At 41.2% G+C, this 25,493-nt stretch overlaps 1 protein-coding gene across 2 annotated transcripts; it reads left to right on the top strand.

The window, feature by feature from the left end:
- Window positions 1-1,263: 1,263 nt before the first annotated feature.
- Hibch (3-hydroxyisobutyryl-CoA hydrolase) lies at window positions 1,264-22,770 on the top strand. 2 transcript variants are annotated; one of them, XM_045738661.2, is made up of 8 exons: window positions 1,264-1,392; window positions 3,762-3,997; window positions 4,950-5,108; window positions 7,037-7,210; window positions 9,499-9,650; window positions 10,523-10,633; window positions 13,702-13,876; window positions 17,451-22,770. In XM_045738661.2, the coding sequence occupies exons 2-8, from the start codon at window positions 3,763-3,765 to the stop codon at window positions 17,582-17,584; spliced, it is 1,140 nt and encodes a 379-aa protein (XP_045594617.2). In that variant the 5' UTR covers window positions 1,264-1,392; window position 3,762; the 3' UTR covers window positions 17,585-22,770. The 2 variants fall into 2 exon arrangements, with proteins under 2 accessions (XP_045594617.2, XP_045594616.2); XM_045738660.2 differs by having other exon boundaries at window positions 1,278-1,406.
- Window positions 22,771-25,493: the final 2,723 nt, after the last annotated feature.

The raw sequence follows: 25,493 nt of genomic DNA, 5'->3' as shown, positions 1-25,493 counted from the left end.
GCAACAGTTTCAAGCTCAACAGCCACAATGGAGGAAAGACCTGTCTACTGAAGCTCACATCAAGGGAATAACATCAGCGGCGTATGCGAGGCTGGCTAACATCAGAACTGCCTTCAGGAACCTGTGTAAGGAATCATTCAGAACCTTGTACACCACATATGTAAGACCAATCCTGGAGTATGCGGCCCCAGCATGGAGCCCGTACCTTGTCAAGCACAAGACGAAGCTGGAAAAAGTTCAGAGGTATGCCACTAGACTAGTCCCAGAACAAAGAGGTATGAGTTACGAAGAAAGGCTGCGGGAAATGCACCTCACGACACTGCAGACAGAAGAGTAAGGGGAGACATGATCACTACCTACAAAATTCTCAGAGGAATTGACAGGGTAGATAAAGAAATACTGTTTAACACAGGTGGTACGTGAACAAGGGGACACAGGTGGAAACTGAGTACCCAAATGAGCCACAGGAACGTTAGAACGAACTTTTTCAGTGTCAGAGTTGTAGTGAGGTTAACGGATGGAATGCATTAGGCAGTGATGTGGTGGAGGCTGACTCCATACACAGTTTCAAGTGTAGATATGATAGAGCCCAGTAGGCTCAGGAATCTGTACATCAGTTGATTGACAGTTGAGAGGCGGGATCAAAAAGCCAGAGCTCAACCCCCGCAAGCACAACTAGGTGAGTACAACTAGGTGAGTACAGCAAACAACAGGTGCTTATTCACCCATAGGGTCTCGCAATAAAGTAGACTCCTTTCTTGACTCACATTTGTGGGATCCCAAGTTTGATTCCAAGGAGGGACATAAATGGTTGGGCACGCTTCATTTCACCTAATGCATCCGTTCACCTAACATTAAATAGGTACTTTTGCGATATGCAACTGTTGTACTCAGATACAACAGGGTGTAGGACTGCATCCTGTGGGACCTCGATACACTTCTAAACCTACAAGCCTACCCGCTGAAGCCGTAAATGCCAAACCTCTGCTATATTTCAAAATACAGCTCGATAAAGTCATTCGGACAATGGCAGGGGTCCTCAGGTAAACATAAAGGTCACCCCCATAAAACAACTCTTCCATTTTCAATGACGGTGCTCGTCACAATAACATTGATGCGTTCGAACATATCTTAAATATTCCTTATTTAACTTTCCGTTCACTCTACAAAATATTATTGTGTTAATAAAATAATATAAATATCAATATATATTTAAAAAAATGTTTTTGAAGAAAGTTGATTATGGATAAGTCTCGAAAGTGAGGATAATTGAGGAGCTGTGAATGCAGCGGCAGCCGGGGGGAGACGGCAGACCTGAAGACCTCTTACATCTTCTTCCTTCTCCTGCTACGAGACTTCCTGTGGCGTATATCGGCAGGATATTGAAGAAGAGTGAGTGGACTAAGGTGACCAGCTGAAGGCTGTGAGAGTCCTATGTTACACGAGGCGAGGCCGAGGACCTGGTTGCCCCGAACACCGCCTCACACCACTTACATTTTTATATTTTTGTAAAGTCACTAGTACGCGTAGCGTTTCGGGCAGGTCCTTAACCCTAATTTCCCCGGAATACGACCCCGCCAAATCGTTTAACAACCAGGTACCCATTCGCTGCTGGGTGAACAGAGGCTACAGTTAAGGATAGGTGCCCGGTCAATCCTCCCCGGCCAGGATTTGAACCCAGGCCAAAGCGCTTGCAGAATGCCAAGCGAGTGTCTTACCACTGCGCCACGGGGACTGCTAAACTTATTTGGTTTGGTTTAACTTCGAGGGGCTGGGAGGGTTTAGCTTGTCTGTGTTTTGATTACATTACTGTTTGATATGATGAATGGCTGTGGTGTGTGTTTTTCTTTTTATGTCATGGCGTTGCTGGGCCTATTCACAGGCTGCCACTAGGCCTAGTCCTCTAGGCTGTCACTAGGCCTAGTCCTCTAGGCTGTCACTAGGCCTAGAGGTGGAAATGGAGATAAATTATTTTTATGAACACAACATTCACTTACCTCCAATAAACCCACTTGTCTGCTTGATTCTTGTTAAACATTTTGTAAAATATATTAATATATCAGAAAGGATAAAACTTTAATATGCTGTTGTGTAAATGACTATACTGTAAATTTTACATACATGTCTGTAAAAGACAATTAAATGTTAATCAGGTGTGTGCTGTTATGAAAAAGTGATATGTTTATTGATCGTCATGTATGCAGAGAATAAGTCACAATAACGAAACTAAAATAAATAACTCGGCTCACATATATAGAATGAAACGAAAGTGACGGTGTTTTGGGGCCGTCGTGGACACTCATCAAGTTGTAACCAGGAAGAGTGGGAGAGGAAGATATTTTTAAGACAAGAGGGAAGGCAAGGTATTAGATATAGCCTAAAAATCTAATGTAAACAGGCTGTTTTAAGACATTTGCTATAAAAACATATCGAGTATGTGCTTTGGCAAAGTCGGTGCACAGAACGCTAGTTTCTGTGCAGACTGGGGCAGCATCAGCAGTGAGCATTGCCTCCTCGGCAGTAATTCAGATATTTTGTTAAGGGAGGAAGTTTTATTTCATTTTAAAACTATTTTCTATTTTTGTTATATTAACTCAAATGATTTTCCAGCTGCTCTTGATACAGCATCATCCCTCTGATATTGTCCAGTCCTTACTGATTCTCAGAAAAACCTCATTACTATTTTTTTGTGGGGGGGGGGGGGGCCATGACATCGAAATTTATGGATCGAATGCTTATTCTTCTAAATACCTGTAAAATTAATAATAATTCATTGTGTTGGGGGACAGGCAGCCAGAGTGTATTTATACATGTTAGACTTAAATTGAGGTCCCTTCCCCCCTCCCCTAAGGTTGAATTAGACCTTCCCCCCCCCCCCCCCCCTCCCAGGCTGCAACCCTTCAACACTTGTATTTTCACCTGTATTAGTTAATACAGTTCACAGTCTCCGTGGTGTAGTGGTAAGACACTCGCCTGGCGTTCCGCGAGCGCTATGTCATGGGTTCGTATTCTGGCCGGGGAGGATTTACTGGGCGCAATTCCTTAACTGTAGCCTCTGTTTAACGCAACAGTAAAATGTGTACTTGGACGAAAAAACGATTCTTCGCGGCAGGGGATCGTATTCCAGGGACCTGCCCGAAACGCTACGCGTACTAGTGGCTGTACAAGAATGTAACAACTCTTGTATATATCTCAAAAAAAAAAAAAAAAAAAAAAAAAAAAAAAAAAAAAAAAAAAATACAGGTAAAAATAAATTTAAATTTGTTATATACTAATTCAGTATATGTATTGATCGCTGTTTAAGCTGATGCTCATTATCCTAACTTAAAATACTTTTAAAGGTTTTGTATGCTAATCATAGAGAAATAAATACTGTATATATAATATATAAAAAATACCAATGAATACAGATTACAAAAAGACTTCTAGACTTCTTATTACTGCTATATGCTAATACTGTACTGCTTGCTATTATTTTTTCTCCGAGCTACTCTCAGGCTGGTGTCTCCCAGCTGTGCAGCATTAACGATAGTATGTGTTTTGGGGCTCCAGTGATGTCACTGAGAGGACCCACTAAAAAAAATAAAAAAAAAATTATTACATTCAGTTCTGGAGTTTTTAATTTTGTAATTGCTCCTATACAGTGTATTTTTTTCAAAATTATGCCTAAAATTTTGTGAGTTTATAACAGTGATACTATTTTTTGTCCTGAATGTTCAAGCATTCTTCTGTGATATAGTCTAACTTCATAACTTCCACAGAATGGTGTCAACTAAAATGATTACACTAAAGTTGAGACCAGTCCTCCGTTCTTTATTCACCACGAGTCGGAATATGTCCAGTTCTTCTGAAACCCTACTCGAGGAGGTAGGCAATAAGGGCGTTATTACACTAAATCGTCCAAAAGCTTTGAATGCCCTGAACGTTAGCATGATTCGACAGATATACCCTAAACTACAAGAGTGGGAGACGACTAAAACCATGGTCATCATTAAAGGTACGAATGAACAAGGTTGTATTTTGTTATGGGTTCATTTGACAGGAGCAATATACTAGCAGTTGTTCTCTCATACACTAAACTAAGTTTCTGTGATGTATATAAGCCTTTTGGACATTATTAATGCACTTAAATAAAAATGGATGAATGTAGAAAACTGAAAGAAATTGTATGAATGTAAAGGGATACAAATTATTTCACTCTTATAGGTACAGTACATTGGACGAGGAGGTGGGGTAGCAACATTGCATATATACCTGTACTGGAGAAAATTTTAAATATAGTGTAAAGAGGAAATAAAAACTGAATTGAACACAGTTGAGCTGTTTGGTTAGATTTAAATAATAATAGCCTAATAATAGGAGCTATATGTAGACCACCAAAGCTTGGCAGAATGAAAAGAAGGTGTGTGTGTGCAGATGATGAGTCACAATAACGTGGCTAAAAAATGTTGACCAAACCAAACACTAGAAATTGGAGAGACGATGACATTTCGGTCTGTCCTGGACCATTATCAGAAACAAGGAAATTATACGTAGAGAGAGAATGAGAAAGCTAAATTTACATTCTCTATAAAAATAAAAAAAAAAGGATGATATGACTGAAATGTGCAAGTAGATGAAAGGGTATAACAAAGAGGATATTAAAAAGGTAGTGAATCAAAAATTAAATGTTACTCACTCCAGATATGTTTTGGACTATAAATACATTTCTTTCGTAATCTATCAGGGTTTTATTGATCTCTGATAATACATTGTAGTTTTTATTCTTCCTCTGATCACTGGTTTTCCTTAAGGTTAAACTTTGTTTTTAAATCTTTTTAGAATTATTGATAATCTTAGTCCATTCAGCATTCTAAGATTCTTGTCATGATGTTGGTTTATCATTGTGAAACTCCCTGATGTTTGTTATAATAATATGATTTGTATCTTGATTTCTGATATTTTTGCAGGCGCTGGAGATAAAGCCTTTTGTGCGGGAGGTGATGTCCGATCCATAGTGGAGACGGTCAATGATGAAAATCCAGTCGGGGAATATTTCTTCCGTGAGGAGTACAAACTCAATTGTCTCATCGGAACACTCCACATACCTTACATAGCTCTCATTGATGGTAAGTTCTCATTGCTTATCAACTGCTGATTAATGTTAGTGTCATTTTATTTAACTTAATACAGTAATTATAACTGATAATGAAAATATCAGTATCATTGTTATCCTGATTCTGACTTTTATTGGGTGGGGAGACATGAGCCTGAAAAAATATGAGCAGTATAGGAAGAGATTAAAAATTATGTTAATAATGATAATTTTTTTTAATAAATGCTTATAAAGTACAGTATATTTATGACTTTTAACCTAAACAAATGCAGTCATTAGCTTAACCTCTCAATTATATTTACATTATAAAGACAGAAATGGAATATGTCATTGACTACTGTCATTGTATATAAAAATGGTTTAGAATGTGACAACCTCAAGGATTTTATTCTGATATATGGAAGAGAAGTTAGTGTGAGAAGGTAGGATGCACTGGTACATGGTGAGTGTGTATTCCCAGTCTTCTTCAGCATCTTTGAGAACAGGTAATCTTGTATGACCTTCGTGTATTTGGAGACGAACCATGGTCACATTTCTGTCCTTTGTTTTCACATGGACTGTAAAGTCGAAGAACGTCAAAAACTGAAATAATTTCTTACATCAAAATACTGTCTAAGCTCACTCATCCGAACTACATGGGAAGGACCCCCGCTCACCAGATAAGGCAGACCTCAAGATAAGCAGAATTTTTACCGGGAAAGTCCAAAAATGACCATACTGTGTTTGCAATTTTTTGTACCACAGCCAACAAACGGTGCTGTAATTTGAATTTCCACAAACACTATTAATCAAAAATATATTTTAAAACAGAAATATAATTTAGTGTGTTTAGTTTACCGTGTTGTAGTGTGTCTTCGTATTTGATACTATAGGTCTTGAAATATGTAGTTCTTGAAAATTTACATAATGTAGTCTCTGGTTATCTGGATTTCTGTCTGAATATGGTGAAGTTTTGCCACAAAATTATCCAGACTTGACTTGGACTCTGTGCCAGTCTGCATTATCTGGCCAAATCTTTGGTTAACCAACTTTCCATCTGGATATCGCGAAGTTTTGCCAACAAATTATCTGGATGCAATTTTGGCTGGATAACCCAAATATTTGGTTCAGCAGGCTTTGGATAACCATGCTGCCATTAAATATCAAAATGCTGTACAGTACATAATTTATGGGTAGTCTCGAGAGATTCAGCATTTGATTGAACATTCATTTGCAAATATTTTAATTTACAATCTTGATGCCTGACATAGGTGTGTCAATCTTTGTTAAAAAATGTAACAAAGATGAAATGAAGAATGGGGGGTCAAATTGACCCCAAACTGCCACTCTGGGTAGGACAAGCTTTCCAAACAATTAGAACATTAGAGCAGCCAAACTTCCTAGCCACAATATTAACCATGAGACATGAACAAATATTTGTGTTGGGAGGAATACTGCATGTCCTGTAAAAGCAACAATTATAGTACTGTATAGGTCAAAATGGCTCATTATGACTTTCAAATTCACCCTCAGATTGGTATATCCCATGCCCATAAATGTAGTAAATAAATAGGTTGAAAGGCAATTTTATTCTTTCATTGAATTGAAAATATATTGCTACTAAACTCCATTAGCCAATTGATTTCAGTAGCAGCTTGTAGAAAAAATGGCATTAATTTCCAAAACTTACTGGATGGAAACAATTGCAAAGTATGTTGACCAGACCACACACTAGAATGTGAAGGGACGACGACGTTTCGGTCTGTCCTGGACCATTCTCAAGTCCCATTCTTCTTCGACTTGAGAATGGTCCAGGACGGACCGAAACGTCGTCGTCCCTTCACATTCTAGTGTGTGGTCTGGTCAACATACTTTAGCCACGTTATTGTGACTCATTGCCTGCAATTGCAAAGTATATTTTATTTCTGGCTAATTGTAATTCTCACAATGGTTGTTGTTTAGGCATCACGATGGGTGGCGGTGTGGGTCTGTCCGTCCATGGTCAGTACCGAGTGGCTACAGAGCGCACGCTGTTTGCCATGCCAGAGACTGGTATTGGGCTCTTCCCCGACGTTGGTGGCTCGTATTTCTTGCCTCGACTAGGAGGTCGGCTTGGCATGTACTTGGCTCTTACGGGTAAGAAATTTATGACTGCTGTTCACTTTACTTATGAATTTTGTGGCTGAATTAAGAGCACCTATTAAGCTCAAATGTAAGTTTTCAAGGAAGGTTTATGGAAGATTTGATGCTAGGTATAGCTTAAACCAGAGTTGTTAAATTAATGAATATCTGTTTTTAAGGCTTACAGTAGTAAATACTGTAATCTCTCTTCATTTTCACGTGCAAGAAGTACCTCATCTTCATTCATTTTTACATTTAGTACTATACCTATTCCCTTCAGATTCGCTAGTAGTACTATTTCTTCTTTAATTTACTATTGCAGTGCCATGCCTCTCTTAATGTTTACCTGCAGTAAACTACTCCATCTTGCTCTCTCTCTCTCTCTCTCTCTCTCTCTCTCTCTCTCTCTCTCTTTTCTTTTGCTACGTAGTCTTCCTAGCTTGGTGCCTTCTTTTGTTAATTATTTACTCTCTTTTCTCTATGTTTATATCCGATTACATCACTCAGTTTTTCCAGCCATTCCCTTCTAAGTACAGGCATACCTCAGAATAAGAGTTTAATCCGTTCCTGGAGACGCCTCGCCTTCCGAAAACTCGCATTCCGAAGTTAATTTCCCCATAAGAAATAAAGGGAAATGAATTAATCCGTTCCTGACTACCCCAAAAACCCCACATCAAACTAAATTTTTATACCTAATTCATCTAAATAAACCTACAAAACTGTGTTCCAGTTATTACTTACCTTACTGTCGAGTGCTGTAGGCGTATGGAAGATGGTGAGGAGGGGGGAGGAGGAGAGGAGTTACTGTTTGGAAGGGGAGTCCCCTTCCATAATCACATCACATAACCCCATGCCTTGTAACACTATGGATACCACTTCTCTTTCTAAATTTTTCAAACCAGCCCCTGCTTGCCTTAAACTCTTTCTTATCTGCATCACTCGTTGCAGGGGTATTCTTTAGAAGGTCTTCGTGCAACACCCTGGCTTTCTCACAAATAATGGCCTCCGAAACACTATCACCCCTCAACTCCTTGTCGTGTATCCAAATTAATAACAACTTTTCCACTTCTTCAAGTATTTGTGCCGTTAATGTTCTTACTCCTTTTGCCACTTTAGCACCCATAATCTTATTTTTCTTCTTAAGTATAGTGCATATTGTTGATGTGGCTTTGTTGTACTGCCTACAAAGTTCAACAACACGTGTACCGTTCTCATGCTTCCGAATGATCTCTTGTTTCTCCTCTATTGTCATCCTCACAGGAGCTTTCTGGCCTTTATCCTTACCACTGGCTTTCTTGGGACCCATGGTGAGATATATAATAACAAATTGTATAGACAAATCACCAAAAATCCAACAAAACACTGAAAATCCGCGAGAAGAATTGATGTGGGGGTAGTCACTGAGCGCCAGACAATAATAAACTGAGGGGCGGCGGGGCGGAGGGGCGACGAACGCGCTAGGTCGGCTGTACGCGTATCAACAAACTCGCGTCCAAACTCGCCTCCCGAAGTAACCCTCGCCTTCTGAGACAAATTTTTGGAGTAAATACACCTCGCCTTCCGAAAATCTCGCATACAGGGACAATCGCATTCCGAGGTACCACTGTACTCTTATTGAGACCCAAATTTTATGTTTTTCCTGAACACATCCCATAGACCGTTACTTTCTTACCTATCTTTTGCACTGCCGTCTGTCCTTTCTCTCCCCCACATAAGTACGTTGTATCCTGATACTCAAAAAATGTTTTTAATTTTTGTTTTTCCAAATTTTTATGATTCACATTGTTGGTGAATTGATGATTCACATCTTGGACTTGATCCTCGGGTGGTACAAAATTAGTTGGGCATGTTTATTTTCAGGCTTGATGCCTCTATTCACCTAGGAGTAAATTAAGTACCAGTGAGTTAGGCAACTGTTGTGGGTTACATCCTGGGGAAGGTCAGTAGTTGGCCTTCCTTGAGTTCAGGCTTCCTGTCCCCCCAACAATAGGAATTTAATGAGTGTAGTAACAAAGTAGAGCAGAGCAGTTCTTCCAGCAGTCATGTGGTAAGAAACAACAGCTTGGATGGATCTTTCTGGCTTTGTCATTATTTATAACATGATGGATATACATTTGTCACCGTAATCAGTTTTATGTTGGTGGTATGTGTTTTCCTGAGTTCACATCCTTTTGGTAATGCCTGGTGTTATATCCTTGTTGGTTTTCTGTTTATAGTAGTTTATAGTTTATGGTAATTAAGCTATTGCACGTAAAAAATTAAACTTACTGTACATAGGTCTGTAATTTTCCCACTCTTTGTAGGTCATCGGCTTAAGGGGCATGACGTGTTGAAGGCAGGTGTGGCAACCCATGTGTGTGACAGTTCAAGAATTGGTGAATTAGAAGAGTCGTTACTGAAACTTGAGTCACATTACCCGGAGGATATTGCTGCAGTGCTTGATAAATTTAGCCAGGTAAATTGATCCTGTTCTTCAGTAAACTTAAAGAATTCATCATGTTCGTCTGATTTCAGCGTGCATTAAAGACTTTATTTAACTTTGTGGTTATCCTACATACAATAAGTTTACGTTTTTTTTGTACAATAGCTTAAATTAATTACCATAAAATATGAACTTGGTTATTTAGTTTGATGAGTCTTATTTGAGAGGATGAAACATGGACAGACCTGGAGTATTACCGCATTGAATACTGTATCTGCAAACACTTGTGGTTTGGTATCTGGGTTGTTGTATGCAACAAATTACCCAGTAACATAATAAACATGGGATTGCTAGGTTGTTTCACACACAAGTTAGACATGAGTTTAGGTGGATACAAGACAGCGACTATTTATATTCATCTAAACTCATGTCTAACTTGTAATAAATATAAATAAATAAATAAATAAATAAATGTTTATTTAGGTAAGGTACATACAAGAGATTTTACAAAGTTTGTTGGGTTAATAGATAGAGCTAGTACATACAATGCCTAAAGCCACTATTACGCAAAGCGTTTCGGGCAGTGTGTGTGAAACAACCTAACAATCCCATGTTTATTATGTTACTGGGTAATTTGTTGCATACAACAACACAGATACCAAACCACGGATACCAAACCACATACTGTATCCGCAAACCATGTTTGCAGATATTCAATGTGGCAATACTCCAGGTTTGTCCATGTTTCATCCTCTCAAATATGACTCATCAAACTAAATAACCAAGTTCATATTTTATGGTAATTAGGCTATTGCACGTAAAAAATTAAACTTACTGTACATAGGTCTGTAATTTTCCTTCATTCATACACTCGTAAAACTTGTTCTGCAATATTTAATTTACAGGAAGCATTGTTCAGCAAGAACGAGCCATTCTCCCTCCAGCCTGTCCTTGCAAAGATCCAGTCCTGCTTTTCTGGAAACAGTGTGGAAGAAATTATCTCCAACCTGGAAAAGGTAGGCTCTGAATTAAACTACCTTTTTCCCCATGTTCACTCTTTAAAGACTAGTGTGTGTGCTTTCTTTTATGGAATATTGTTTTGTGGTCATATTTCTCAAGGCACAGAAGATAGATTCCAGCTAGAAATTACAAGGAAAAGCTTCTTTACTGCCTTCACAGACCCAGTTAAGAATGTAAAAAACTAGGAATGTCTCAAACACTCAGTTTGTACTCTTGGGATAGAGACTAAGAGAACAAATTATTATACTGTAATCTACATATGGAGAATACTCATATGCCAGGTTCCAAACCTACACAACAAAACTAAAATAGACTGGAGTGAGAGATATTGTAGGAAAGGTAGAATAAACATTATAAAATGTAACAGTAAGATAAGCTCGGTTCAAAACACAGTATGAGCATCAGACTCATCAGCTTCCTATTAGCAAATGTATAAGAAATACAGAATTGCCAGAGCAAATGTTTAAGCCTTCAGAGGATCCTGATAAGTTCCTGGAGGAAGCACAGGATCAGCTGGGTTGTGATTGCCATGTGGGCTGCTAACACTAATAGCCTCACTAACCAGATAATCATCAGAGGGCTGTGCAAGGAGAACCCCACTAGTATTGAGAATCCCACTCAATACTAGTTCCAGGTAAATGAAAGGTTAACTACTCCAGCCTTGCCTGGCTTTGAGGCTTGAGTAAATTTAACAACAATTTTGACACAAGCATCAGTACCCTGATGGAGGTGGAGGCCTGGTCGCGGGGACACTAAAGCCCCGGTCGCGGGGACACTAAAGCCCCGGTCGCGGGGACACTAAAGCCCCGAAATCATCTCAAGATAACCTCAAGATAACCCTCATAGCTTGTGAGGATAATCAAATGAGACATAAAATCCAAAGTTAATTAATCCATTGTACATAGGAAATTTTGTGATGTGTGATTTTTGTTAAGGATTTGTGACCCTGGGTAATCCTTGTGTGGGGACTACATTCTCATTAGGAGGTTTAGCGGTAGTGTCTTGGACTGGTGGATAAAGCGACAACCTTGTAACTTACAGAGTTGGCATTATATCACCGATGGCTAGGCACCATCTGTCCCCGCAGCCCTGTCCTCGACTGGGCCGCGGAGACGCTAAGTCCTGAAATCATCTCAAGATAACCATTCCTTCACTCATCTTCATATCTCAGCTCCTTGTCTTTGTTTACCTTTCAAGTGCTATATAGTCACACTGGCTTAGTGTCATAACTTAAATGTTACATATTTAGCTAGCAGAATCTTTTGAATCCTCCATATGGGAGTGATTAAATTACATTATACTGCCAGAGGTGCATCTGGGCAGCAAGATGCAGGTACAAGGAAATTACCAGAGGTAGGAGGAAATTTGATGTGACTGATTAATATTGATTATATCTTCCATTAACTATTTAATTATGTATTTGATGGTTACAAGATATACATGGGTTGATACAAAAATAATACAAAAGTGCTTAAAGGTTATGGATCTCTTGAAAAACACGACAATGGGAAACAGTGATGAATGTCACAGACAGGTTCAATCATTGTTGCAAGTCAAACACTTCTTCGAATTCCTCTGAAGTTGGACTAGTGCTCAAGACGCAACAGGCATTCCCCCTCTGAATCGCAACACTGAGGCACAGGAACAAGAAACTTTTTGCTCTCTGATCTTTTGTAGCGCTGATCAATTTGTCCCCCAATTCCTTCAGGAACTTCAATGCACATTTTCCCCACGAACCGAGGGTCTCCGAGCCAATCGGAACCAAGCTGTAGCAGTGTGCCAGACCTCTGTATTTAATAATTTTCTGTGATTCCCTGAAAGCAGCAGCACCACTGCTTTCACTTGTGCTGTAATGGAGGTAGGTACTGGCCAGTGTGGCAGTGCACGTGTTTACTTATTATATTTTATGTATAATATATCAATCTACACCTCTACTTTCTCCTCAGACATACTGTTTGGCTTGTGACACACACATGAAATATAAGAAAAGCTTACAGAAGCTCAAATACATTTTAAGATGTATTTTTCATTAAATAGTAAATGAACAATTACTTAAGTATCTTCTTTTCCAATATACTTTCAAAGGGTTTCTTCAACTGTGCCTAGCTACACTTGCCAGGTTGCTCATGAAGCACATTCCTAATCCAATTGGATCATACCGGTCCACCCCGGATCATGCCGGTCCACCCCGGATCATACCGGTCCACCCCGGATCATGCCGGTCCACCCCGGATCATACCGGTCCACCCTGGATCATACCGGTCCACCCCGGATCATGCCGGTCCACCCCGGATCATACCGGTCCACCCCGGATCATGCCGGTCCACCCCGGATCATGCCGGTCCACCCCGGATCATACCGGTCCACCCCGGATCATACCGGTCCACCCCGGATCATACCGGTCCACCCCGGATCATACCGGTCCACCCCGGATCATACCGGTCCACCCCGGATCATACCGGTCCACCCCGGATCATACCGGTCCACCCCGGATCATGCCGGTCCACCCCGGATCATGCCGGTCCACCCCGGATCATACCGGTCCACCCCGGATCATACCGGTCCACCCCGGATCATACCGGTCCACCCCGGATCACACTGATTCATCCTGGATCATACCAGTCCACTCTGAATCATACTGGTTCATCCTGGATCCTGGATCATACTGGTCCACCCCGGATCATACTGGTCCACACTGATCCATAACCAGTCACTTCCTCACCTTGGATTTAACCTGATGCTATAGTTAACTTCCCAGACTGGCATAGAAGCCTTGACCTCTGGTAATTTCCTTGTAACAGTTACTCACTGTCCAGTTGAACATCTTGCAACATACTGTAATCTGGTCACTCATTCTTACTGTTCCACTTGGACGACTTAGAAGATTCTGCTAAATATATAATATTTAGCTAATGGTATTTGTGCTTTCTCCTGGTAATTACCTTACCATAGAGGTGGCATGAAGAATATTAACCTTAAAATATTTCAGATACTAGAGAATAATAAGAGTAATTTTATTGTTTGTGGATGGCATACTGGAGTTTAATTAATGTTTTTTTGACAGGACAGATCTGAGTGGGCACAGAAGCATTTGTCAATCCTGCACAAAATGTCTCCCACGTCACTCAAGGTCACCTTTGAGCAAATAGAGCGTGGTGGGCACCTAACTTTTCAGGAATGCCTCGCAATGGAGCATCGAATTGTTAGTCGGATTTACAAGGGTCATGACTTTAAAGAAGGTCAGTTTGTGTTGCAACTCTTGATTTTGTTGGTTTATTTTGTTGGAACTGCTTTTGTTACAATCTGTTTTTCTGTGGTGAGCCTGGAAAATGACCCTGGAAAACCCCTTGTGGTTGGGAGGTTTTCCTTATCTGTCATCGACCGGGGCTAGGCATCCAGAAAGATAGGTATAACAAAACAAACCCCCACATGGTAAGAAAATTACAACGAAAACCGAAAAGAGAGGCAGAACTCCCTACAATCCCAAGCAAACATCGCACTCCACCGCCGCACCGCTTGTCCCCGCAGCCTTCTCCTCCTCGGAGGTCTTCTTTGGCCTTGAATTCCAAAGCTGTGTTTTGCTTTAATGGCGACCTCTGCGGTGTTGTGTGTGGTGGCCAGGTGTCCTCAAGAGTACCTGGGCTGCGTGTGCTTAGGGACATTCTTCCCTAGGCGCCCTGTGAGTACTGCCCTTGTGTGTTATGGTCCTTTTGCCTGGTGTGCTCGGGAACCATTTCTGTGGGCGTTTTTATTGCTCGGCATTTACGCCACCCTTGGGCCAGTTGGGGTTTCGTGGCCCTGGTTTGGCCTAGGGTAGGGAGTGGTATCGTGCTGGTTGGGGCATCAAGGTGTTCTGCAGCCTGCCTACCTACGCAGTGGCTGGTTTCTGTTTCCTCTGGGTACGTTGTACTTTTGCGTTTTTTTTTTTTTTTTTTCTTGCCTGGTGTGGCTATAGTTCCACTTATAATATTTTGGTGGCCCCTCTGCTAGGCCCCCCCATGATTGTACATGTCACAGGGGTTCCAGTGTTTTGATCTCCCCTTTTGTTAGCTTTGGGTCTTAACCTGTTAGCATCACCTTGCCCGGGCTTCCCGTAGCAGTTAGCCTACGGGTCCTGGAAAAGCCTGTCAGGGCTCGGTGGACCTATGGATGCGTCTTCCAAGTTCCAGCCCACCTCGTGCGGGTTCAAAGGTTGCTGTGTGCCCTTGTCTCAGAGTGACAGTCACCTCTTTTGCCTCTGTCATGCTACCTGTTGGGTCAACAACACCTTTGACCCGGAATCTTGCGAGTCGTGTTCTTTGCTTGTTCTCCAGTATTATTCTGATGACATTACTGTTAGGGGTACAGGCAGCATCCTCGTTGCATGCCAGGTTTATGATGCTGCAACATGCTAGGTTGGTTTCCCACCCGGATGCCCCGTATTTGGTTATAGGGACCCGGACCTGGGGGCATTAATCTCTTCAAATTTGGTTCAGTCCGTGCTCCCTGGTCCTTCCCCTGTTGTTCATCCTGCACTAACCAACCCCCTCCCCCCCCTTCTGCTTCTGACTCCCAAACGTCTGAGGGCTTCGGAGTCGGGGCAGGGTTTAGTTGGTAATGAGATTTGGGTGCTGCCCTGTTCGGGTTGGGGACAGAGGGACAGAGACATTCGAGCTGGTTCGTCCTACCAAGGCTTCTGGGTCCCACTAGCAGGCTCCTTTCTTTTCAGTCTTTTCCCTGGACTCTGCCTTTTCTTCAGGGGTAGAGGGTGTGGAGGCCTGCTCTGCCCCGGGTCCCGATTTGGGGGATCCCGGGGCTGAGGAGTCGACCTAAGGCCCCCTTTGACCCTGCTTGGGTGGTGGTGCCCTCTTAGCGGGGCTTGTTGTTGCAGGCGGAGGGGAAAACGCCTGCAATTCCTACAACTCAGGAGTTGCAGGCGTGTATCTTTGGCCAGTTGCAGCGCCTGCAACTCGGCTGTCAGGTGCCCGGGAAGGGCACCTGACAGCTGAGTTGACAGCACTTCGGATTTGTAGTTCTGAGGTTCCAAGTTCGATCCCCGGTGGAGGCAGAAACAAATGGGCAAAAGTTTCTTTCACCCTGATACCCCTATTACCTAGCAGTAAATAGGTACCTGAGAGTTAGACAGCTGCTACGGGCAGCTTCCTGGGGGTGTGTAACAAAAAGAATGCCTGGTTGAGGACCGGGTTCCTCGGCCCCGTCCTTCCAGAGGTTTTCTGCCTCTTGTATTTCCCCTAAGGAGGTTCGGGAGCCTCTTGCTTGCATACCTCTTGCAAGACCCGGATTCCGCCTCCGTGATGAGTTTGGTTCTTCTTTCTTGTATTGGGTGCATTTGGAGGTTATGGAGTCTTCCTGGCTGGCAGACTGCCCATTCTTTTCGCTGGCGACGTGGCATGGGTTCTGTCAGACCCGCACGCTTGAGTGGCGTGAAACCTCTACCGTTCTGCAGGTTTATCTGGGGGCGAGTTTGAGCACCTTAATGCATGCTTGTTCGCCCCTGTGCTTTCTCAGGTTGTTGGCCCTGTGCAGCTGCATGTGCAGGTTCCTACCCTTTCAGCATCCTGGTTGCTGAGGATTTGCAAGCCCATGGGTATTTGGCTTCTATCTTGCTCTTCTTTTTCCTTCTTGAGCTGAAGGAACATCTTCTCTTCTGGACTCTTTTTTTTTTCTTCTTACCATTCTTATATTTAACCTCTTTCTCTACTTTTCATAACACAAATTTTGTACATTACTGTGCAACTCTTCTAATTTCAGCTGTCTCTCTCTTTTCTTTTTGTCACTTATATCCAGTGAGATGAATACCATGGTCGCTTACCAGAAAACATGGGCACAACAAAACAAGGGACTGTTTTGGCCCCTCTGGAAATTAGGCACCACCAGATGGTCCTCTGAGCCAGAAAACAAATGGTCCTCACTGGACTCAATTTACTCTCAAGGCTCTCGATGGCTCCTCTTACCACTTCCAAGTTTGCATTTGGTTTTGCCACATACATGGAACAAGGGAGACTGGAGTGTAACTCATTCCATTTCTGAATGACCACTTTCTATGTGAGTCATAAAATAATTAACTTCAAGCTATGATTGCTTCCCGATGGCAACACTAGCCAGTACAAGTGACAGATGCAGGAAGCTTTTACTTGTAGCTGGGCAAACCTCCTTTTTGTCTTTTTTTTTTAAAACTGATCAAAGTAAAGGGTCAGCTTTTTACTCGAAACTTGTGTCCCTTGTGTGGGGCGTGCTGCTTCTCCCAGTTGACTCTGGATGGCTCCAGTCATGTTTTTGCTCTTGTGCAGGGTAGCTGGGGTCAGTGTAGGGGATTGGCCACTCTTCTTGTTTGGATCCTCACGGGGCTGATCACAGCAATTGCACTCAAAAATCTTGTTCACCTGATTCCAGTTTCTTAGGGTAGGCTGGTTTGGATGTCCTAATGATGCTTTTGGTTATTATCTCTGGTGATGATTTCCAGCATGTTTTAACATTTTCTTCTCTCTTCCACATTCTCCTTGAAGGGATATTTTCTGCTCACCTGAAAGGAGTTTCTTGGTCTGGTGGTTTTGTTTCTCCATCAGGCCTTGAGCATCTTGTTATCTTGGCCGGCTGGTGCGCTCTGCTCAAAACACTACTGGTGCTTTCTCTAGTGTGTGTTAGGCTGTGTATCTTTGGCCAAAGAAAAGAACCTTGGGGTACAGATGGTAATTTCCTGCTTCATACTGTGACATTTGTTTCATGGGTGACTGTGTTGTGTTGAGCCATTGCCTTGATTGTCATCTGTTATAAATTTTTACAAAGTAATTAACCAGTATCTTTCTTTTGCAGGTGTGCGTGCATTACTAATTGACAAGGATCTAAAGACCACTTGGAATCCTGCTACCATAGAGGAAGTGCCAACAGAGGAGACCATTAAATATTACTTCTCTCCTCTAGAACCAGAAAAAGAGCTTTTGTTTTAGTGGTAATATCCCCCACTCATAGACTCGGTGCTCGTCACACATTGTCCAGACAGGGTTACTTATCACTCGTCTTGGATCTTACAGCATCGGCTGCTGTAATCTTTCCACCTTAGTCTCACAGATAGAAACCAGGGTAATGATGCAGTACTATATAATTCCCGTTTCCACAAACCAGTTTGCCATATATGCTTAGGTAACATTCAATCAAATAGGATCTATGTTATAGCATTGATTCAGTGTAGTATCAATGTTGTTTTCCCAATTTGCATTGGAAGGGGAAAGTGGGGGAGGGGTTGCCCTCGTTTCTACCTAAGCTCGTGCAAAACTAATAGATTATGCTAGTGATCAACATCAAATTTTTCCATTTGTATTTAAAGACGAAGTTTAATTTTGCTCAATAGCGTTAGCCAGTATCCTACCTTGGCAGGTTTAATACACTTTTAGTTTCGTTTTAGTGCTGTTGGAATTAAGGGTAGTGTACAAGTTTGTTGATTTGTTGTAATTTCTAATTATTATATATTACGTAGCAATTTTAAATGGCGGCTTTGTGTGGTTTTTGAGTGCATGTTTGTTTATTCATTTGTTTTAGACTTAACAAATTAATGGAGGTTGAAATTTCTTTTTTAATGTGGCAGCTTTTTCAGTCAGTTATTGTTAAGAAATACGGCACAAACTGAGCTTCAGCCACAAATCCAACATGATTCCACTCTAGCTACCGGTGTGGGTTAAAGATTTTCTAAGGCTTTTTTTTTATAATTATAGATGCAGTTAAACACACAGAGATCACACTAACGTGATGCATCAAATGAGTAGAACTTCGGTTTCAACCCTTTTACCCTGTCGTAGCTCAGTCGATTAAGGCAGTGTCTGGGATGCTCCCGGACGCAGTTTCAAATCCTCGTCACGGCCCTTGTGGATTTGTTCATGCAGTTAAAGTGTAAATATTTGTGTTATCTTGCTGTAGGACTTCTTTCATATGATTCCTTTGAGTCATACATCCCCCACTAAAATCCTCGACGAATCTGATTCCTTTGACACCACTCATCTTATGTATATTTTCTTCCATAATGCAAGCCGAGTGATATCTAGGAATTTTTAAATTTTCCAGTGATGTAGATGGAATTGCACGATCTTCCCGGCTTGGTGCCTTGTTTTGATTATTATTTACTTGCTATAAGCTCAAGTGTAAGTTCATGTTTAGGTAGAAATGGAACAAGGCTGTTAAGTGAACATGTTGATGTTTCTGAAATTTATTAAGAGTGCTGGTTGAGAATTACTTTTTATAATGACAGAATCATTTATTAGTGAAGTAATGCATTCTCTTGTATGTCAACTGCATATCCTGTTTATTAGAAAATTCTCTCTGAGGTTAATATCATAAGGATGGAACCCTGTGAACACAAGATTAAATATATAACTATATTTTGAAAGATGTTTTTGATAAGCTTAAATTTTCAAGAAATGTCATTCATAAAGTCCCTCTGTAGGGTTGGTGCCATAAGTAATTCTCTAATAGGAAGATAATTCAATATTTCAAGATAAATGGGTGTAATTTTGTGAAACTTTTGTATACTGCTCCCGGATCTTCTCCAGGCTGATGCCATAGAAATAGCCTAAGCTACTCTATCCTTTTTGAGATGTATTTTATTGTCTCAATAAACATACTTGAACTTCCATCTCATGAAATTGGGTTAATAATGATAAAAACCATTGAGACTGCGTATATAATTTCTGTTGTCAAGGACAGAAAGCCTGCATTAAGGCTTAATGAGGTCTTCTGAAGGCAACTACTGACCTTTCACAAAAAACAGATTGAAATGGTAATTTGGTAAAGAGTATGTAGCTCTTAAAAGTATTTTCAGTGGTTCTAGGAATTTTCCATTGTTGATGGGCATGGCTACATACAGAATCTTTCCCCAAACATCCCAGATGCTTTCAGGCATTACAAAGACTTGAAGGAACATGTGGAACAGTAGTCAAAGAATCCTTTATGCTGGTTACTATATTTATCTCTAGCTTTCTGTAAACATTTTCAGATGTCCCTTGTATTAAACAATTAAAATATTCTTTTAACTGTGCTGTTTTATGATAAGAACAGGGGTAAATAAATAGAGATGACAATTTGTGGTTCCTGCTAGCAGCTGAGAGCTTTTCCTTCACATAGTTCATGTTAAGCCGTGCCCACTAGTTTTTCCTGGAACATGACCTGCCAATCGGGTAACAACCAGGTCCCTAATTAAGTTGTTAGTCGAGGGGCGATGACGATCGAGGGATCAGATGCTCCTGTCCCTAATTATTGTTGGGTGAACAGAAGCAAACAGTTATGGCTTGGTACCCAGTCAGTTTTATCTGACCAGAACTTGAACCTAGATGACAGCACTCATGGGGTAGGGAGGGGGGGGGGCAAGTCCGCAACCACTATGCACCAGGCTCTTGCCCATTTACAAAATTGTGTTCAGAACAAATTTTGGTACCACCAGCTACTTGCAGCAAAAATTGCCTATGTATGCTGTCATGCAAGAATTACTGTATGAGTATTTTAAATCAAATATATTCTTTAATATAAAAAAAATTGTGTACTGTAATATTAACAAAACAAATCCTTCTAGATGATTGGAGATTTGCTCTCACAAATGTCCCTTCGAGTTGCTTGTTCTTTGATAAAATCCTTGGTGATTCCGATACTTTAACATCCCTCATCTTATGTTCTTTGCTCTTGTACTGGCATCCTAAATGATATCGTAGAATTTATTTGTTTTTTGTGACAGCTTTAAATAGCCTTCTAAGCTTGAAACCCTCTTTTGGTAATTAAAAGTTATATCTGTTAATAAAAAGAAAATACCACTCATCTGCTTACTGTCAGAACTGCAGTGTTCTATTAACAACTTCTCATGATGCAGAAATTCTTTATTTTTTTTAGGTTGTTCAGAATTTGTGCTTTCCCATTGTTCCTTCAAGTTATACGTCTCGCAAAATATCTTCGGTGATTCTGATACCTTTGACATAGCTCGTCTTTTGTCTCTGTCCACATGCTGAACAATGTCTAGGAACTTCTAGACATGTTCTACTTCTAGACATTCTAGACTTCAATGTCTAGGACTATTGTGTGACAGACAGTGCTATAGACTCCTAAACTTGATGCCTTCTGTGTATATTATCCCAAATAAACAAGTATTACACACTTCACTTCAAATTTTCCCATAAAGTGTGAAAATATGAAGATGAGAAGTGAACCCATAAAGGATTCAGTACTGGCATTGGTGAAGGTTGTACTCTTAATTACGTAAACATAAGCTTAACAATTGTATATCTATACCTATAAGTGAGAATGTCTGTGTGTGTGTGTGTGTGTGTTCAGAGTTGGAGGCCAGATGCCCTGGGGGCTAGCCTCAGCCAAATTGGCAAAGAAAACAAACATAGAATGGTTGGGGTCAGAGCCGTCATATCGCGTGGGCCCGATGGCCACTTGCTTGGGGCCCCAAGAGCACAGGACATGTTCATTATGGAAACAGAATGTTTAAATATTTTGGTCTTGTTGCAAGTACACTTTTTTTTGTTTTTTGTTTTTTTAAATATATACAAGAGTTGTTACATTCTTGTACAGCCACTAGTACGCGTAGCGTTTCGGGCAGGTCCCTGGAATACGATCCCCGCCGCGAAGAATCGTTTTTTCATCCAAGTACACATTTTACTGTTGCGTTAAACAGAGGCTACAGTTAAGGAATTGCGCCCAGTAAATCCTCATGACATGACATAGCGCTCGCGGAACGCCAGGCGAGTGTCTTACCACTACACCACGGAGACTGCTTAAATACTTATATAATATAACCCTAAATCCTGGTGTGGGACTAAATATTTAAGATATTATGTTATCAGATGAATAACCCTTTCAGCAGAAATGAAATGAAACGTAATGTTTTGAGTGGAGCGCAGAAGAGGAGGAGAAAATAGGAAAACTTCCAAATTAACATCGTGGTTCAACACAGGTGCATAACAGGACAGAAAACCACACAAACGCTGCCAGCCGTGTCTGGCACTTATATACGAACAATCCTAATCCTACTACTGTACAAAAAATAGCACCACAATACAATAAGCCCACTGCCCTAGTAACTGTACCATATGGGGTGTCCCTCCAATTGAACTAACAGGTAGGGAGGAGGTCCACACAGCATCATTGCTCAATAGACAAGTGAGCAACCAGGACCGGCTGCTCTTGTGTTTACACTGTTGACCTCCAGCATTTCTAATGTTTTTCTGATTACCCATCTATTTCTTTCTCATTTCTTATTTTGTATAAAACTAGTTTTCCACATTTAACACACATTTTCATCATGTTTTCTGATCACAAAATGTACACATGAAATAGTCTCTTTTTAACAATAATAAGTACTTGTTTACATTTTCTTAGAAAATGTCATTCCCTCACTGTGATTATAGACTAACTTTGCAAATGTGCTATTGGCTGCACTGGCGGGAGATTTGAAAGGTGGCTTTCCTGCAAAGTCCCTTCCTTACAACAGACAAGACAGACCTGGGCAATGCTTGTTAACCCCCCCTCTAGTATATAACAGAGGGGGAAGGGGTACCTGGAATTACCAGGATCTGTCTCCCATATGTCCATTTCTTTGTCTTCATCACTGTAATTAATCTTCCCACCCAGTAACTCATGAAAGTTTGTGGTAAACTCTACATTTCTCACATCCATGATTTAATTTCAAGATTTAATTTCAGATTTCATGAAAATTGCACATGGGGGGTAGGGTGTCATACTTATTAGAGCATTTAATTTAATCCTACTCCGTCCAGCCTATGTCAATCCTGTACCTTAGACCATTGCCTTTGCAAATTTGAATGAGACCAGCCCCGAGCATCTGGCCTCCAACTTTGGACAGACAGACATTCTCTTGATGTACAGTACAGTATAGATATATATGTAATCAATTGTGCAGTTGAAATTAAACATATTTCAGTTGCACAGTTGATGCATTTTGCCTCGTATTCTGCCACAAAAAGACAGCACGGTTGTAAAGACAATTGTTGGGTTACTATTATAAAGGTCGTTATTGTAACTATAAAGTACACTTTAAAGTTTGTTGATGTAAAGCTGTGTGGAGTTAGCACTGAAAGGTCTCAACCGTATACAAGGAGGCAAATGCTTTTAATAAATATTTTTCTACATTAAATGAATACTTTTATTTTACCCACTATAACAATTGGTGATATAAAACACAGCATATTTTTTCAAGTTGCCTTCATGAAGGCTTCCAATTAATAATAGTCATTCTGGTTCAGAGAGACTATGCTGGCGTTCAGGAATATATTTTTAAGTTTAGGTTACATTACACATACAGTATGTAGTATGTGTATGTGTGTGTGTATTCACCTAGTTGTGCTTGCGGGGGTTGAGCAAGCACCTCGCCGACAGTCAATCAACTGTTACTAACTACTAATTAAATAAGTGTGTGTGTGTGTGTGTGTGTATAATTACCGGGGGTAGCTGAAGGTTTGAAACCCTCGTTGAACTAAGCTTTGTGTACCTAAGCGTGCGAAGACCGGAGCCGGCGGACGGCGCGGAGGAAACCACCAGAATGGCTCAGCGGGCAGGAAGGCGGACCAGCAAAGTGTTGTGGAGCGCCACTAAGGCACAGTGAGACACACAGGACACTGCTGGCCAGCCACGGCATCCTAACCTACCTCCTGCCGTCTCGACTTGACCTGCCGCTGGACTCAGGTAGGTCGGGACAAGAGAGCGAGGCTGACAATTTGCCCAACTCTCCCTCACTTTAACCTACATTATAGTATATGTCTTCAATCACTTATTAACAATAGATAAAATATTCACACTGTGAATTACTGAATGAGTTGCAGATGAAAAGTCACAATAACGTGGCAGCAAAATGTTGACCAAACCACACACTAGACACTGAAGAGACGACGACGTTTCGGTCCGTCTTGGACCATTATCAAGTCGATTGTGATGAGACGATGATGATGAAGGTTAAGCCACCCAAGAGGTGGCACGGGCATGAATAGCCCGTAAAGTGATGAGACGAGATTGATTGATTGATAAAGATTAAGCCACCCAAGAGATGGCACGGGCATGAATAGCCCGTAAAGTGATGAGACGAGATTGATTGAATGATGAAGATTAAGCCACCCAAAAGGTGGCACGGGCATGAATAGCCCGTAAGTGGCGGCCCTTTTAAGCCATTACCAGTATCAAAAGCTGATACTGGAGATCTGTGGAGGTGCGACTGCACCCTGCGTGACGGGAGATGTCTCCCGTGATGAGATGAGGTTGTTATAGATTCAGCTACTCGGAACAAGTTCCAAGTAGCACGGGCTATGGTGAGCCCGTAACTTACCTGGCACAGGAGCGGGACAAGAAGCACGGGCTATGGTTAGCCTCGTGGACGGGAGATGTCTCCCGATGAGATGAGGTTGATTGATTGATGAAGATTAAGCCACCCAAAAGGTGGCACGGGCATGAATTGCCCGTAAGTGGTGGCCCTTTTGGACCATTACCAGTATCAAGAGCTGATACTGGAGATCTGTGGAGGTGCGACTGCACCCTGCGTGACGGGAGATGTCTCCCGTCTTGCGTTCACTGATCTCTATTGATGAGATGAGGGAGGCGTTGGCATTAAGTAAGGCAAGAGAAAGGTGAGGATATGGAAATCTTAAGAGGAAGATAATAGCAACGCAAAATGTACGGAGTGTCAAGTTACAGCCCCGCTCCTGTGCCAGGTAAGTCCACAACGGGCTCACCATAGCCCGTGCTACTTGGAACTTTTTGTTCCTGGTAGCAAATCTTAAGCGACAACAACGTACAGAAGGTAAGGTGTAATAATAGGAATAAGAAAGGGATCGTAAGAGAAAACAAGAGAAAGAGAAAGAAAGAAAAAGAAAGATAAAAGGAAGGGTAGGCTTATGTTAGGTCACGTTTGTTAGAAAGTTTAGACCATTTGAGTATATACTGTGAAAGGGAAGAGTCAACAGCAACAAAGCCAGGACTCTGGTTCATGTTGGGTACATTGTGTATTAGAGCCGAGTCAACAAGACGGCGTCTGTGTAGAGTAGAGGCAGTAGAGATTATTTTGGAGGAAGACCAATCAATAGGATGATTAGAATCCCTCACATGGCAGAAGAGAACATTGTTTGTCTGCAGATTGGTCTTCACTTCTCTTGTGTTAAGAGAAATGAATGGAGTGGGGAGTGGGAAATGAATGGATATCGAGGGCACTTGGTGTCAATTGCCGGCTGGAAAGATATTGCAAATCAAATGCAATATCTTTCATAGACAACTGGGAACACTTCTATGGAAGAAATGAAATGTATGCTCGTGATGGGGTGCATCTATCGAGAGCTGGGGTTGTTGCTGTTGCGAACTCGCTAGAAGAAGTGGTTAGAGGTGTTTGTTTGGGTTTAAACTGTTAGTAGATAGAGGTATGGGAATTGATTTGGAGGAAGGAGGTAATAAAAGTATGTGTTTGTGGGAGAAAGGAATTGGCAAAACGATCAGGGAAAGAGAAGGTCCGCAAAATAACAATTCACTTAGTGTATATTACACTAACAGTAGAAGTCTAAGAAATAAAATTAACGAATTAAATGCTCTTGTCTGCACAGAAAAAATAGATATTATTGCACTTACCGAAACGTGGATGAATGTAGAAAATAGAGAACTATTAGCTGAATACCAAATATATGGATTTAAACTATTTCACACAGATAGATATATTAGACGAGGAGGTGGAGTAGCCATATATGTTAGGGACAATTTGAAATGTAGTCTCAAAGAGGGAATCAAAACAGAGCCACACACAGAAACTATTTGGATTAGAATTAAACGAAAAAGCTAATAATATTATAATAGGAGTAATATATAGGCCACCAAATTTAGACAGAA

Source organism: Procambarus clarkii, chromosome 43, assembly GCF_040958095.1.
Source record: "Procambarus clarkii isolate CNS0578487 chromosome 43, FALCON_Pclarkii_2.0, whole genome shotgun sequence".
NCBI lineage: Eukaryota > Metazoa > Arthropoda > Malacostraca > Decapoda > Cambaridae > Procambarus > Procambarus clarkii.
The sequence above is the reverse complement of the archived record's forward strand: the minus strand, read 5'-3'. Positions and strand labels throughout refer to the sequence as shown.

Bases quoted from the DNA above. Each gene is read 5' to 3' on its own strand.
- Hibch (XM_045738661.2), top strand. From the start codon at position 3,763: ATGGTGTCAACTAAAATGATTACACTAAAGTTGAGACCAGTCCTCCGT. The intron at 10,634-13,701 runs GTAGGCTCTGAA...TTTTTTTGACAG, and splicing joins TTATCTCCAACCTGGAAAAG to GACAGATCTGAGTGGGCACA. The intron at 13,877-17,450 runs GTCAGTTTGTGT...TTTCTTTTGCAG, and splicing joins GGGTCATGACTTTAAAGAAG to GTGTGCGTGCATTACTAATT.